Source organism: Papaver somniferum, chromosome 9, assembly GCF_003573695.1.
Source record: "Papaver somniferum cultivar HN1 chromosome 9, ASM357369v1, whole genome shotgun sequence".
In the NCBI taxonomy this organism is placed as follows: domain Eukaryota; kingdom Viridiplantae; phylum Streptophyta; class Magnoliopsida; order Ranunculales; family Papaveraceae; genus Papaver; species Papaver somniferum.
Window position 1 is genome coordinate 105223080 of NC_039366.1, and position 15941 is coordinate 105239020.

A 15941-nucleotide genomic window follows, 5' to 3' on the forward strand; every position below is an offset into this window, starting at 1 on the left:
TGATGTTATAAGTGTTGATGAGGAAATTTTGGCTGAAATGGAACCTCAGAAGCTACTTCAGATAGCAGAAGTTACTGAATTGGAAAAAAGTGTAGTAAATTTTGTGAATGCTGGTTCAGGTAAAGTTACAACTGAACTAATTCCTTTCACAACTTGGTCTTCAGTAGTTAATGCATCTGGTAGCAAGAAGACAGACACTGAAGCTAGTACTTCTATTCCAGTTATTAAGAATATTTCAGCTACTAAAAATACATCTCAAGCAGCAGTTAAATATAATTTTAGAATAAATGTTGGTAAGGGGGGTACAAAACCCCTCCAAACCAAAACATTAAAGTTTTATTTTGGAACTTAAGGGGTCTTAGGAGAGCTAGGGCCAGAAGTTACATAGTTTAGTTAGTCAATTTCAGCCAACACTTTTGTGGATTGCAGAACCTAAGATCAAATGTTCTGCTTCTTTTTGTAGTAGATTAAATCTTCCTGGTATGTAGTCTATAGTTATTCATAATGCTTCAACAACTCATAAAAGTAACATATGATTATTCTGGAGTAATTCCATTGCAACTCCTTCGGTTGTTTCTATTTCAAGTCAAATGATCACAGTGGAAGTAGGTGATGTTTTAGTTTCTGGTGTTCATGCTAATGTAAATATGGTTCAGAGAAGATTTTTTTTAGTCAGAAATGCAGATGATTAGTGATCTCAAGGAGCCTTGGTGGCAAATCTTCTTCAAGAAGATCAATGCTTGACTTTAGTGAATGTTTAAATACTTGTGATCCTCTACATGCTCCTAAAGTTGGTTTAGACTTCACTTGGTCAAATTGTCATCATGGGAGTAAAAGAATATTATGCACATTGGACAGAGCTGTGTTTAATATGGGATGGTTAAGATTATATAGTGATTGGGGTTACAAAGTTGGTGCTAGGGTTGTCTCAGATCACTCTCCTTTAATTGGGGGGTGTGTGAACATTCCTAAACCTACTAATGTTCCTCTCAGATTCCAAAAAATGTGGTTAGAGCACACTGGTTTCATGAAAGTTGTTGAAGACAGTTGGGCTGAGACAGTAAATGGAGATCCTGCTTTTATACTTTTGCATAAACTGAAGAGATTAAAAATAATATTGAAAGAATGTAACTGGAATACTTTTGGTAATGTTCATGTCAAGATTAAGGAAGCAGAAAAGTTAGTTCAAGAAAAAATGGTAATTTCAGATTCCAATCCTCATGATGAACAAGCTTTAACTGAATTGGTATTGGCTCAGAATGATCTAAACTCAAAAGAAGTTCAACATTGCATTGTGATGAAACAAAAGTCAAGAATTAAATGGGTTACAGAGGGCTCATCTAACACCAACTTCTTCCATACAAATGTTAAAATTAGACAAACTAGAAATATGATTTGTGAACTTGAGGATGTGGATGGCAATATGGTAGCTGATCAGGATAAAATAACAGATATTTTGGTTAATTTCTTTCACCACAAGTTTCAGTATAAAGAAGTAACCATAAATGATTCCTTGTTGGATGTTATTCCTAAGTTAATAACAGATCAAGATCAAGTCATGATAGAATCTATACCCGAGTTAGAAGAAATTAAACATGTAGTTTTCAGTATGAATGCAGATGGAGCCCCTGGACCAGACAACTTCTCAGGTATTTTCTACAAATCATGTTGGGATATTATTAAAAGTGATTTGTTGAATGCAATTCAATATTGCTGGAGTAAGAAATATATTCCAAGGGGCATGAATTCTAATTTTCTAGTACTACTTCCTAAAGTTCAAGGTGCAAAGAAACCAAACCAGTTCAGGCCTATTGGATTAAAAAACTTCAATTTCAAAATTTTTACAAAAATCTTATCTACAAGAATGAATGACCTGATGAGTAAATAAGTTTCAAATCAGCAAGCAGCATACATCAAAAGCAGAAGTATACATGAACAGGTTATGTTAGCTTCTGAACTGGTGAATGAAATGAAGCATATAAGAAGGGTAGGAAATGTGGGATTGAAGCTTGACATATCACAAGGATATGACTCAGTGAGTTGGGATTTTTTGTTTAAAGTACTTCAAAAATATGACTTCTATGTAGCTTGGTGTGAGTGGTTAAGAACGTTGTTTGCATCTGCTAAAATTTCTGTCATGATAAATGGGGGACCTCAAGATTTTTTCTCAATGGATAGGGGCTTAAAACAGGGTGATTGTCTCCCATTCTGTTTGTTCTTATGGAAGAAGTATTAAGTAGGAATCTAACCAGATTGGTATAACTGAAGAAGCTGCAACCAATGGTTATAAGGAAGGATATTTATCCAACTCACCTATTTTTTTGCAGATGATGTATGCATCTTCAGTAATGGCTCAAAGAAAATTTTAGAGGCTCTTATTACTCTTCTCAAGAGTTATCAGGACAACTCTGGTCAGATAGTCAATAAACAGAAAAGCAAATGTTTTGTGGATGGTTGTACTCCATCAAGAAGAAACCAAATTTCAAGCTTAATGCAAATGGAGCTTACATCATTCCCTGACAAATATTTAGGTGTAATACTGAAGCCTGGGAGAGTTAAGTCTGCTATTGTGTGGCCAATGGTGGAGATGATGCAAAGTTATTTAGCTGCTTGGAAGGGTAAAATGCTCTTATTCCATGATAGACTATTGCTCATAAAATCTGTCCTCTCCAGTGTTCCTATTTATAATATGGCAGTCTACAAATGGCCAAGTTCAGTAATAAAAATCTGTGAAAAAAATCATAAGAAATTTCTTATGGACTGGTGACATTGAAGTTAGGAAGTATGTGACTCTTGGTTGGAGCAAAGTTTGTGCACCATTCAATGAAGGAGGCCTGAGAATTAGAAGATTGGAAGTAATCAATAAAGATTTATTAATGAAAATGATGTGGAAATTTATAAACTCAAGTGATTATTCCTCAAGTTTTTTTGCTTCTAAGTATAAGGATAAATATGGTCAATGGAGTAATCAATGGAAATTATCCACAGTATGGCCAGGTTTGAAGTGGGCTTGGAAGGAGTTGAAATCAAATCTGAGATGTAATGTAGGTAATGGTGAAAAAATATCATTGTGGTTAGATACTTGGGTAGGTGATAATCCCTTGATTGAAACTATGAGCTGCATTGACACAATAAAAGATAAATTGCATATGACCGTGGGTGATATTCTGGAAAATGGTGAATGGAGAATTCCATGTGATTTACAAGATTTCATTCCAGCATCATTACCAACAATAAATGGAGAGCAAGACAAACTTATATGGAGTGGAGACATGAAAGGTTTTTTTTTTACATCATCTGCTATTGAGAAAATTAGAAACAAGGAACCAAAAATACATTGGCCTGATGAAATTTGGAAAAAAATTCTACATCCAAGCATTGATAGTAATGTATGGAAAATACAACAGGGGTGTACATTGATGATGAAAAGTTAATCAAGAAAGGCTATTCTCTTGCTTCTAGATGTTGTATCTGCCAGCAGAATCAAGACATTATGGAGCATCTCCTGTAGTCCTGCAGTTTCAGCAAAAGCATATGGCAATGGTTAGTCACTATCTTTCAGTTCCAAATACCTTCTTCCTTCTCAGACATTCTTAATTTTGCAAAACGTAAGAGCTCAGTTGTCAAGCAAGCATGGATAACAGCAGTATGTGCAACAATGAGAGAACTTTGGTTCCAAAAAAATAAGTTTATTCATGAAAACATACCTCCAAATTTGGAGTCTATGGTGGTTACAGAATGACAGGTACAAGATGGGCACAAAATTATGATTATGATGTGCTTCATTTCTTTAACCTTGGTCAGAGAAACATGAAGTTCAAAATTATCAAAGAATGTCAGTGGTTCAATCCTAATGAAGGTTATGTGTTATTTAGCTATGTTGGAATAAATTACAGTGTAGTAAGATAATCATCAGATCTCACTCTCTAACAGTAATAGAAGATGCCAAAAAGGGTGTGATGCCTTGGTGCTTACAATCAAGATGGATGAGAGCCAAGAAGGAGATTTCTGAGATTATCTATGAGCAATGTTATAAAGAAATCAATTTCTCTGCAATTGAGCTTGCTAAACAAGATTCAAAGTTGCCTCAGGGTGTTGTGGTAGTTAATAAAGGGAAGCCTTCATCTCTAGCTCAAGTTGAATTACCAGGTAGAAAATACTGTAGATTCTGTTAGCTATAAAAGTTCTTACTTACGTGTAATTTTTCAGCTTCTTTAGATTCCTTTTCTGTCCTACAAATTTTGTAATATCTAAGTTTGTTTAAAAATCAATAAAATTGTGATTTAGCAAAAAAAAAAAAAAAAAAAAAAGACTTGGGCCTCCGGCCCACCCACAGGTGACCAAAATTTGATCACCATTGGTCGCCAACCGTCGAATTTCAAAATGTGTGTACTTGTTAAAAGTTTGTTACAAAGTTTCCTTGGTAAAAAATTGCAACTCCAGGGCGTAAGGGCGGCAAGTCAGTAAAACGACGAACATTGCACACACAACGTTGATTTTAATATATACAAAACAATCTTCTAATACACAATGTACAAGCCAAATATGAAGCATCAAACAGACGTAATCCATGGCATCTGGTTATGTTCACCCACTGGCGTTGGGCTAAAATCACAAAAAGTGATTATTGCAGATTAACGGTCTACCCCCGCCATCGTATTATCAGTCCTCAGCCACCATTTATAAGGCTCACTAACTTCTGAGCAATGTCTTTAAGAAGGTATTACCGTGGTGTGATGTTAGGGATTACGCCACTGACAAGATCGCTTCCATAAATATCTGAGGATGACAAGTTCTGACTCCTTGGTTCACATACTGTTGATGATGACGACCGAGGCAACATAGATCTGTCCGAAAAATCAGATTCCAACTCCGAAATGGTGTTGCTAGATTCCTGTACCATAGAGAGCATTTTCTCTAGATCTCGAACAACCTCTGACATCGAAGGTCGTGATTCTGGCCCATCTTCGCAACACCTTAAGGCCAATGTGATGAACTCTGCCAAGACTTCAGACGGATAACATCCCATCCTTGCATCTACGATCGAGAAGATGTTACCTGCTTTGTGTGCCACGTTTACCTGAAATCCCAAAATAAAAATGATGTGAAACTAACAACATTTTACATGGAAATTTGCATCATTTCAACATCCTATTTCTTTTTGAAACCGGCTTGGACCAAATTAGCAACAATATATCATGAGTGTTTCATGGTTATGAAAACATTTTTATCTCAACCTTTAATCCACAAAATTAAAAATTACCATGACACGGAACAAGAAATTACCTCACGGACGATGTTTTTACCACCCGAGATAGGTCGCATCCCTGTCAAAAGCTCCAGAAATACAACTCCAAGGCTATAGACATCGCTCTTATCTGTTAACTTATGAGTCAAAAAATACTCTGGGTCAAGGTATCCCTGCATGCAGTACAAGGCAGTAGTGAGTTTCTCAGCCACAAGTATAGAGATGCACTCACGAGCGAGGAATAATGTTTTATATACCAAAGAAAAAGAAGATTCTAATCAATTTATTGCAAAACCATCAAAAGAAAGGTTGCACCCGTCTTCTGACAGTGATCACCAGAGTTGAACAGAACTCTAGGCAAGTCGGATTTACCGGTGTTCCCCTCACAACAGTGGATATATGACCAGGTAAGTCCCCCTCATCATCTGCAACTGGCGCAAGCCTTGAGAGTCCAAAATCAGCAACTTTAGCAGTAAGCCTGGAGTCTAGAAGTATGTTGCTAGCTTTGATGTCGCGGTGGAATATAGGGGGATTTGCTTCGGTGTGGAGATAAAGAATGCCCTTGGCTGAACCAAGTGAAATACGCAACCTCATGGGAAAGCTCAGACTCCCCTTTGATGCAACTGCCAAAACCACAATCATCATCTAAAGTTTAAAATTCGCAAACACAATGTATAACACAATTTTAAGCAAGTCAAGTTATCTTCCATAGACCTAGAAAAGGTTGTTTTGCTGCATGAAAATTGCAATTCTCAAGAAAATCCTCCTTTTGAAAATCAAATACAGAACCAGAAAGAGTATACAACATAACAGAGGAGAATTTTTGGAACAAACATACACGGTATAATAGGATTACCACAAAGCCAATCCCGCAGACTGCCATTAGCCATGAACTCATAAACCAGGATCTGGAAACATTTAAAAACAGCAAGATATGTTCAATTTCTCTGTTGAAATTTAAAGGAAAGAAAGCTTCTTAAAGGGCCTGAGTTAAAAATTTAAAAAAACTAATAAAACCAATCTATCCATATATATAGATGTTATTAAATGTGCATCAACCTGCAGAACCAAATATGGTTTGTTCCCAACGAAAAACTAAATTACCATAATATGCAAAGAACAAGGACAAGTTAATGTGAATATATGTCTTTTTGAGCTGAATGATGATTTTTGCTTTTATGTGGAAGGATATTCATATGACCAGGTAGGAACTATATAACTGATAATATATCTATATATATGAACGATATTAAGAGTTAAAGAAGAGCAAGACAAGGCACCTGCTCTCCTTCTTCGTCACAGTATCCAAGCAAACCAACTAGATTACGGTGATGTAACCTTGACAAAAATTCTATCTCTGTCAAAAATTCCTTTTCACCCTGTAAAGACCCAACTTGTGCATGTTTCACGGCCACAATAGTCTGGTCATTTAGAACACCTCTATAGACCTTTCCATATCCACCTTCGCCAATTACCAGGCTGTTGAAATTTTCTGTTGCTTGCACCAGTTCTTTCAAAGTAAAGCCTTTCAGGCCATCAACTTTGATAGAGATTCTCGCAGCTGAAAAAATAGTTCAACAAAGAATTAAGGAATCAGTGCAGCTTCCTTTGTTATCTGTTGGGTCCATTAGGATACTAGATACTTGGGCAGTGCCAATTTCAGTTTTAAAAGAACTTACATAGATGTTTTCTTGCTCTGAAATCGAAAGAACTATAGTGTTTTCTTACTATAATAATTGCGATGATTGCAGTAACTAAGATGGATATGGCAATGGTCCCTAATATAGTGCCAGCTAAGGCACCTTTACTTAGAAACACCTTGGAAGAATCTGCAACAAAGAAAATGACAAACCAAAACTTTAAATAAGTGAATAGCCTTAAGTCCTAAGATCAGTACAGGATCGAAACACATACCACGGAAATGTCTATCAGGATAATCGAGCAAATCATATGGTCCAAAAGTGTCGCTCTGAGGAAATGACCATGTTGTGAATCTGCCTTTAATCCGCCTTACCTCAGTTTTATTTAATTTAATAGATCTATTATCGTATAGAAGAAAAAGAGTTAAGTTCATCCACAACCTGGGACCTTCATCCCAGCCATACGAATATACAGAGATCTGAGAGGTTTCCATATTGAGACTTTCAGCCATGTACTCAACGAATGAGCTTTCATAAGGAGCAAAATATGAGAAACTAGGACTTTTCAACCGGTATGCAATGCTGAAAGGTGCTGCACAAAAGCATTGTTCTGGAGAACTTGGAGGAGAATATACAAGATAGTAATCTGCAGGACATTTTCCGAGAGCACAATTAGGTGATGAGATGCTTAAGTTTCTACGCATATCATCATCATCAGCTACAGGTCCGCAAAATTGGACTAAGTTTCTGTTGGCGTTATTGCATAGCGGATTTTCCTGAAGCCTGTTAAAATATAAAGAATGTAAAAAACAAAAAAAGAGATTACCAATCAACCAGATATGTGTGAAGCAAAAGAAGACGAGACAACTATAAATCAACTTCAAGTTAATGTGAGATTTTAGGTGGATTGAGCCACAGAAGCATACCTCAAAGTGACATTTTTTGGTGGATTGACATCACCGGATGTGTTCGAGAATAAATTGTTTCGCAAATCCCTGAATATTCATAGAACAAACAGGATCAAAAAGCGACCATCAAATGTTTACACTAAATCACATACAAACATGCCTGTGTGTGATTTAGACATGTTACTTCAGGCATGTTACTTCATCTTCGAAAAGGACGCGGACCTAAGACTTAAGACAGAACTAATTATGTTATCTAGATCTTACAGCATAAGTTCTGCAGCAGAGCTGAAATTGATGTTCCGCCAAAGTGTAGAAGGTACCGAACCGCTCAAAGAATTATTCCATAGGGACCTGTAACAAAAAGAAAATCATAATCTGCATAAAGGACTGGCATTTTTCAAATATAACTCGAGCTTAATATATGCTAGAACGAGTATGCATTTTCATATATGTATAAACTATGAAAAGCACCTTATAACATTTTGTTTGCTGGTATTTTGACTATTTTCCCTTTGTATAGAATACAAAAAAGGTGCTAAGTTCACATGCATTTAGTAGCATATATGTTGATGCTTACAGTAAAGTAAAAATAAAAGATAGATCCTTACAGTCTCTGGAGGTTAGGGAGTTCTGAGAAACTTGCAGGGATAGATCCATTGAGATTATTGTTTGACAGATCGCTGCATTGATGTTTCGCGAGAAATATAGATTATTGGTCATAACAAAATAGAGTACTGATCAGAAATCTAGTCAATCAAATCTTTCTTGGTATTCTATTATTGTATATATATAGAACACATTCGGGATAGTTGAAATTTTTCTCACATAGTTGTCATACTGCCAGAAAGCTTGCTTGACGGTAAGGATCCAGTAAGTCGATTCCAGCTAAGATCTCTGTAGCGTAAATTTAAGTAAGATATTAAGTAGTGTACCAGTTGACAGCAAATCAGATAGGCAATATCCCCCAAATCTGAAAACTTCCTGTACGAACTTTTTTTATACACAAACTTACACAACAAAAAGTTCTGGGCTCCCACTTAAATCAGGAATAACCCCCCTTAAGCTGCAGTTCCTCAGGCTCCTGTTAAGAAAGAGAAAATGATGTATTACACATGTTACCAAAAGTAGCGTATCTCTCAAGTCCCACCTTTATCTCTCTGTCATATAACAAGCAATTATCACTTCTTCTCTCCCCTCCAAGCCTCGCATTTTACTAACTCATTTATTCAGCAACATAAGAGAAACTCCAACACTTTTCGTCAATATTTATTTATTCTTCATTCAAGCTAACAGAAGAGAAAAATTTCCCCTATTTCTCAATTAAAAGCAGGCAAATACTGACATCAAAAATTCAAAAGGTACAACCAACTTTACCAGGGACACTAGTTAAAGCTGATCTATCTATATCTGAAACCCAACTTATCTCTCACAGAAGACGGAGCTGATGACCCAATCCCAAAAAGCACATTAGGGGACCAGGTTCCAACTAAAATTAAATAAGGCCTTCCTCACCTAATAAACAGCATATTCTGATTCTTACTGGTGTTGCCTCTAATTTTCTAGAAATCCTGGAAAACGCAAGCAATATGCATATAATTCAAAGAGTTGCACGTACAGTTTCAACAGTTTTGTTGTATTGCCATAAGAAGCAGGAATTTCAGCGTCAGCAAAGCGGTTGTTATCAAGTTGACTGCGAGACACACAAGAAATATTGAAGATATCAAACACAAAAAATGTATGCCATTGGTAACTACCCAAGCATAAAATGTGTCACAAATGGAAAGGCCAGTAAAATAATTAGATATAAATGAACTAAAGCTTGATCATTAAAGTCTATACAGTTATAGAACACTGGATCGGTCCAAGAACAAAAAAAAAACTGTGATAAGAAGTGCACAATATTTTAAATGCCGCCACAATTCTTAGCTCTAATCCCAAGTTGAATGACAAAATATAATACAAAAATCCAGGCCACAAGACCTACAGCGGCCGCCCTTTACACGTCTGTATTAGGTAATTTCAAAATTTGTAGTGTAAGTGGTAGGTAGATGGTTTAAACCCTTCACTGCCTTGACACATTTAAGTGTAAAGGCTGACCACGATGAGACTCTGAGATATCCAAGATTAGATAGTAAAATGTCTCATCTGGGACATAATGTCAACTGAATAAGCAAAAAAAAAAAAAACGAGAAAAGCAGGCCACAGTAACAGATAAAGAAGAAACTTACAGTATCCGCAATTTCGGAGTTTCAGAGAACTCTGGTGGAAGATACCCAGATAAGTTGTTATTATCCACCAGCCTGTTAACAGTAAGAACAAAAATAATGAGTTGAGCTGAACACCAAGACACCTATTACAATCCTATCATTTATATCAACTGAGGTAAGTATTTATCAACAGACGGCAAAAAACCAAATATGAACTTACAAGTGAAGTATTTCGGGTAATCTGGAAAGTTCAGGCGGAATTTGTCCACTGAGCGAGTTATTGTTCAAGTGACTGCAGATTTTTACATACAAATACAAAATACATACAAGAGGGTCAGGAAATAGGAAGCACCAACACATCAAACTTTAGTTTGAGAAACTCACAGATGTCTGAGATTTGTTAAGTTTGCAAATGATTTTGGTATTACTCCTGATAGTTGGTTCTCGTCTAATTGGAGCCTTACTAAATTAGTGAGACGACCAATCTCATCTGGTAAGGAGCCTGAGAATTGGTTCCCGTTCAAGAGTCTATATAAAGAACATGAAAGGGGTTTATCAACTCGGTAAGCCTTAAAAATACATCTTCAAGAATTTGCTGAGAAATCATTCACTTTAAAAGCTTACTTAGACTCATGTACAAAGTACTATATATATATAACTCTAGGATTCATTGATGTTATGAGACCTATTATGACACTGTTACACTTCGCTATGTGGTTCACAATTAAGATTCTCTTCTAGTGAGAGCACATAACCGCTCTGCTTTATCTTATACATCGGTAAGCTGACGATCATAATATAATTTTCCAGGCAACAAATCGTGAGGACTCGTTATTGTCCTTTTTGAGGTGCTTTAACACTAAATATGCATAGATGGGTCAGAAGCCAGACAACTCACACGGCGGCAGTGTGCACAATTACGTTGAAATTTTTCAGCATCAAACAGAACAATTATTTGTAGCACAGAGGCATTATATATGAACAATTTTAGAAGTTCAGTAAAATATTAGTTCAAGAATATAACTCACAGAAGTTTCAGAGATGTAATATATCCAATCTCCTTCGGTATACTGCCACTTATATTGTTCCACATTAAATCTCTACCAGAAGTAGATGCATGCACAGAAAACGGAATAGCATAAGGATAATATAAAATCAACATCAATGCCTACGCTAATTCTTATAAGAAAAGGAGAAACAAGGCTCTGTCACATTGTAAAGATGTAAGGATATTAAGTTGCAAGAAATCTATATAATTTGCAAGATACTCACATTACTTCCAGCTGGGATAGACGGCCAACCTCGAGTGATAAACTTTCAGTAAGATTCAAATTTAACATCTGCCTACACCCAAATGAAGAGATTATGAAATCATAATAAATATTTAGGCACAACAACAACCAATCAAATGCATACCTACATCAGGGAACTACTAATAATAGCATGAGATAAGCATCCAAATATGGCGTAGATACTTATGTAAAGCAAGTATGTCAGGATAATATTGCACTGATGCAAACATAGCATTCTTTTGCTTGGCAAGAATTTAAAGGGATTTAACGGCATCAGAACTATGAATAATGAAGAAGTGTTCAGAGAGCCTATTTAGTGATACGAAGTACTCGCAACAATAAACAGAGTTCTGTAGAGACAAAGTTGCATTTTAGCGTGTCAAACACTTAGGAAATGTATCTACATGATTTTGTTTTGGTAATAAAGAGATTGAAGAACAAGTGTGAGGTTTGTAACGATGTCCTCAAATGTCATACCCCTCCTCTAAGAAATTTAGAATAACACATTTTTCATCAAGAACATCTCCTCTGGCGACTCTTCCCGTTCTTTTCATATACCACGGAACATGAACCATCTCCTAAATGCACAACCTCGAGAACGCAGTAATGGGCAAGCCCTAAGCATAGAAAACTTAAAAGTTCCTATTATGAAGTACCGAATTCCTTATGAGTCCCAAGCAATGACAACCCACACCAATGGGAAAAAACAACAGAACTAGGATTATCACTCATGTGCATAATCTGTGTTAGGGGACACCGTTGCTTAAAATGTGAAAGCTTTTAGTTCCCAGTGTCTAGTACCACCTTTTGTTCTTTCTTTTTGGCGAGAATTCAATAAAATGCTTACTGGAATTATACAGATGTACATGAATCAAAAAAAGAAAGTGTATGAACTTACTTGTCCACACAACTGTGACACATTTCTGAACTTGAATACTTCTTACAAGATTATGATAATGTGTTTTGCCTAGTTTAAAATTTCTACAGTTACTTTGTGCCCTCTTAGTGTCAGAGTTTTCTAATGAGGAGAAGGCTCACTTGACTTCTGAGTAGTTAACATGCTAAGTTTATGATTGTTTCTTCAGATAACAGTGTGGTTGAGTACTACACATCCTATTCGACACTATAATGCATGTTAAAGCAAAAACCAACATCCTATTTCTTCTTAAAGCACTTCTATCAAGTATACGCATCCACCCAATTCAGCTCTAGAACAAAATATATAATGTATTATACATTTATAGTCTACTATCTTTCTTCATGGTCAAAATCTGCTGAAACGACAGATAATATTCATTCTCTCAGCACTACCTAAGTGGACTACTTTAACAAAATCGACAATGTGACAAGACTTAATAAGATCAAAATAAATAAATGGTAACATACAATTGCTGTACATGCACATATCCATCAGACCCTATGCTTTCAAAGCACCACACTCCAAGCCAATTCGATAAACATGGATCCCCTTTGTCCCAGCTCTGAAGATGTTTCATGGGATCTTTAAAAGCTCTCTTGATAGCTCGCAATGCTTTTACTGCAATAAAAATAATTAATAACCACTATAATTAAGTTGGGTAGCAAATACAATTCGACTTCATTAAAAACCCCACCCAGGTGTTAACTTAGACACATGCTATTTATTAAGGGTTACAACAAGGTAAGGCCATATCCATTGACAATGCAATAAATTCAAGTAAGCTTACCTTCTACAGGATCAGTAACTGGTCCTGCTGCTGCATAAATAAACAAAGCTGCCAAAAGGTATCCGAAAGCACAGACTTTCCCTCCCGACATCGCCATACCCTTGTAAGAATCAGTTACCATTAATTCCAAGTTACAACTCAAGAACAATGACAATGATACACAACGAATGTCAATTTCTCATCTTCTTTTACAAATGCAAATTTTTCTAATTATCAAATTAAATCAAAAACTGCTATTTCAAAAAGAAAACCTAGGCTATAAACCCTAGAAATGAACCAAAATTCCTCCTCAACAGTTAAATCCAACTAAGAAAACACAAGGAATATTCTGAACAGAAAACTTTAATTATTTCTTACTTACTTACTTGATTGATACAACGGTAAAATAAAACCCTAGAATTTCAGCACGTCTTCAATAATTGAAAATTAAATTTCCTTCCCAAAATGTCTAAACCCAAAATTAGTGAATTTCTTGGGCTTGATGAAGCCTAAAAACAAAACTAACCCCAATAATCTCTGAGAATAATGGTATTAGGTAGAAGAAGAACATGATAAAAAAATAATATTGTCTTCTTCTTCAGCAAATATGAATTTACAGACAGCGATATCGTCATGGTTGGCTTTGTCTTTATTAACTAATGAAAATCAGTAGACCACTACACAGTTTTTTTTCCTTTTTTACAAAGCAAAAGAGATTAAAAATAGGCTCCGAATCCTCTGCACCCAAAATCCTCTACAACCGTCCGCCTACCAATAAGAGACCGCCATGTGTTTGCATTTAAACATACCAAAATTATACGTTTTTAGCATATTAAAGTTGTTGAAATTGAAAAAATTTCACGAAGATAAAAAAAAAAATATTTATCCTCCTTCAATTATCTCTTTTCACTTATCTCGTAGTCCTTAAGCTAACTAATTTTTGTGTTTGGTGGTTAATCATTTTTTTTGTGCACGGGCCAAGAATCTCTGATGTCACAATTGTTGTTCATCTTAAAACATGTTTTCAAACCTCCTACTTCCGTAAGAATGGGTTGCTCCTCTTTCATTTTATGTTGATTCCTTCCCTATGTGAAATTCTGTTTGTTATTGATACCTCTGATTTACATAAATGCCATAGTATTCGTTTTTCAATTTCAATCGTAATTATGAACATCTGTACTGATACTGCGAACGAATATTTGCTAAAAGTCATTTTTCCAATACTATGGACTGAAAAACCAAAATATAAATAGCCATGAAACATTTAACTTATCAGTATGCAAAGTCATTGACATAATATCCATTATAAAGCATCCAAAGCTCATGCCGTGACAAAAGAGAGGTGTTCATATTGCATGCTAAAGGCTTACTGTTTACAATGAATCACAAAAGAATACTTCATTTTAATGATAGAAAATGGAATAGTTCATGTCCATGCTTAAGCAGCAGGTCCGGATCCCAACCATCAGCATCACTGGCGTTTGGTATGGCGACAATCCTAATGTGCAGATACTGAAATAGTCTTCTCTATTCTCCTGAACTTCGTCCATAGTGTAACCTCCATCAACATCATTGAAGGAGGATAAATATTTTTCTTTTTTATCTCCGTGAAAATCTTTCAATTTCAACAACTTTAATATATTAAAAATGTATGATTTTGGTATGTTTAAGCGCAAACACATGGGGTTTCCTTATTGGTAGGCGCACAGTTGTAGAGGATTTTGGGTGTAGAGGATCCGGAGCCAAAAAAAAAGCGCGGCAATCTAAAAAGCTCTATAGTGGAACTAACGTTGTCATATTTCCACACAAAATGAACGTTGACATTTATGGTCGAGTAGGTAGGTAGGTAGGTAATTGGCTGTAAATGGTTGACGGTGTGCACCCTCGTTTAGTATGGGTTAAGAGAATCCCACCAGTTGTGACTTTGTGGGAGCAAGATTGCTAATAGGGGGACTGGTTTTGATTGGGGTGTATAAAATGTTAATAAGACAAAATATCATTAGTCTTGTGGTTGGTACACCTCCAAGCAAATTGGTACCCCCATTAACAGTCTTGCTTTAAAGGTCAATCTGGACGGCTCTTTTGACTCGATAACAATAGTGTAGGTCCATCCGGACACTTATTACCTACTACGGATTTAAGTCCGTGTACTTTACTTTCTAGCCGACTAGAATATTACCAGCGCCCGTAATTATTGGATGGGTGATTACTGATTAACCAGTGTCGAAGTCTGGACTCAAAAAAAATAAAATAAATCCGGGACCGTTAAGAAACAGTGGCACCCATTTGCGATGACAGCGCGTTTGAATATACATCCAAAAATAATTTTTACTTTTAAAAGTAAAAAATTAGTTTGAGTGTGAAATTTCAAAACGATTTCTACGAACGAAATAACCGATTTTTTGTGTAACTTCTCATATCAAAGTTTCATTCTCCTGAACCAGAATGCCAGTAGGCACCTACTTGCTAGCTATGGTGTTGGGCATTAGAGATGGATAAGTCGAAGGACAAGTGAGGAAGTGTCTAATTATGCGGTCAGTCACTCTCTAAAAATGGTATTATGAAAACCTTAAAAATGAAATTTGAGTTAAGTCTACAGAGAGAACCAAATTTGAACCAACCAGACGAAACCTCGACCTCTTAATTGTATTGATAAAGATTCCCTACGGAACCAAAATATGTTCTTTTACGAAATCAAGCAGGCGAAAACATTGATCCTCCTAAGACCCATTGCACTAATCGACTCTAGAATAGTGACCTATTTGCTACATGTGCATATTGCCATCAACAATCTCAATCATTTGTAAAATTTTAACAACCAAGCCATTTACCTAATCTCAGTCTCACATGTCAATTCTTCCATTAGCAATCTTCTAGGAAGAAATTTAGAAGTCATCTCCTAGACAAGGACAAAGGGTGAGATAAGGTAAGACTTGGAGGCAGTTTCATTTCACATTGGCA

General features: G+C 36.0%; 2 protein-coding genes across 6 annotated transcripts; one reads left to right on the top strand and one right to left on the bottom strand.

Moving 5' to 3' along the window:
- Positions 1-736: 736 nt before the first annotated feature.
- LOC113312375 lies at positions 737-4175 on the top strand. The gene is made up of 6 exons (XM_026561128.1): positions 737-1649; positions 2088-2210; positions 2328-2618; positions 2776-3279; positions 3482-3543; positions 3897-4175. Exons 1-6 carry the CDS (start codon positions 737-739, stop codon positions 4173-4175), a joined length of 2172 nt encoding a protein of 723 aa, XP_026416913.1.
- A 201-nt stretch (positions 4176-4376) lies between these two features.
- Positions 4377-13641, bottom strand: LOC113309867 (probable LRR receptor-like serine/threonine-protein kinase At1g06840). Of its 5 annotated transcripts, none has more exons than XM_026558386.1 (21): positions 13367-13641; positions 13002-13101; positions 12682-12832; positions 11276-11347; positions 11032-11103; positions 10388-10531; positions 10224-10295; positions 10025-10096; positions 9412-9486; positions 8809-8877; positions 8622-8690; positions 8405-8476; positions 8061-8147; positions 7815-7883; positions 7163-7671; positions 6928-7077; positions 6529-6809; positions 6105-6156; positions 5621-5871; positions 5287-5421; positions 4377-5080 (listed from the first exon to the last, which is right to left on the bottom strand). In XM_026558386.1, the coding sequence occupies exons 2-21, from the start codon at positions 13096-13098 to the stop codon at positions 4724-4726; spliced, it is 2856 nt and encodes a 951-aa protein (XP_026414171.1). In that variant the 5' UTR covers positions 13099-13101; positions 13367-13641; the 3' UTR covers positions 4377-4723. The 5 variants fall into 5 exon arrangements, with proteins under 5 accessions (XP_026414171.1, XP_026414169.1, XP_026414170.1 ...); XM_026558384.1 differs by having other exon boundaries at positions 6087-6156; positions 13367-13640; XM_026558385.1 differs by having other exon boundaries at positions 6087-6156; positions 13363-13640.
- Between the last annotated feature and the right edge of the window lie 2300 nt (positions 13642-15941).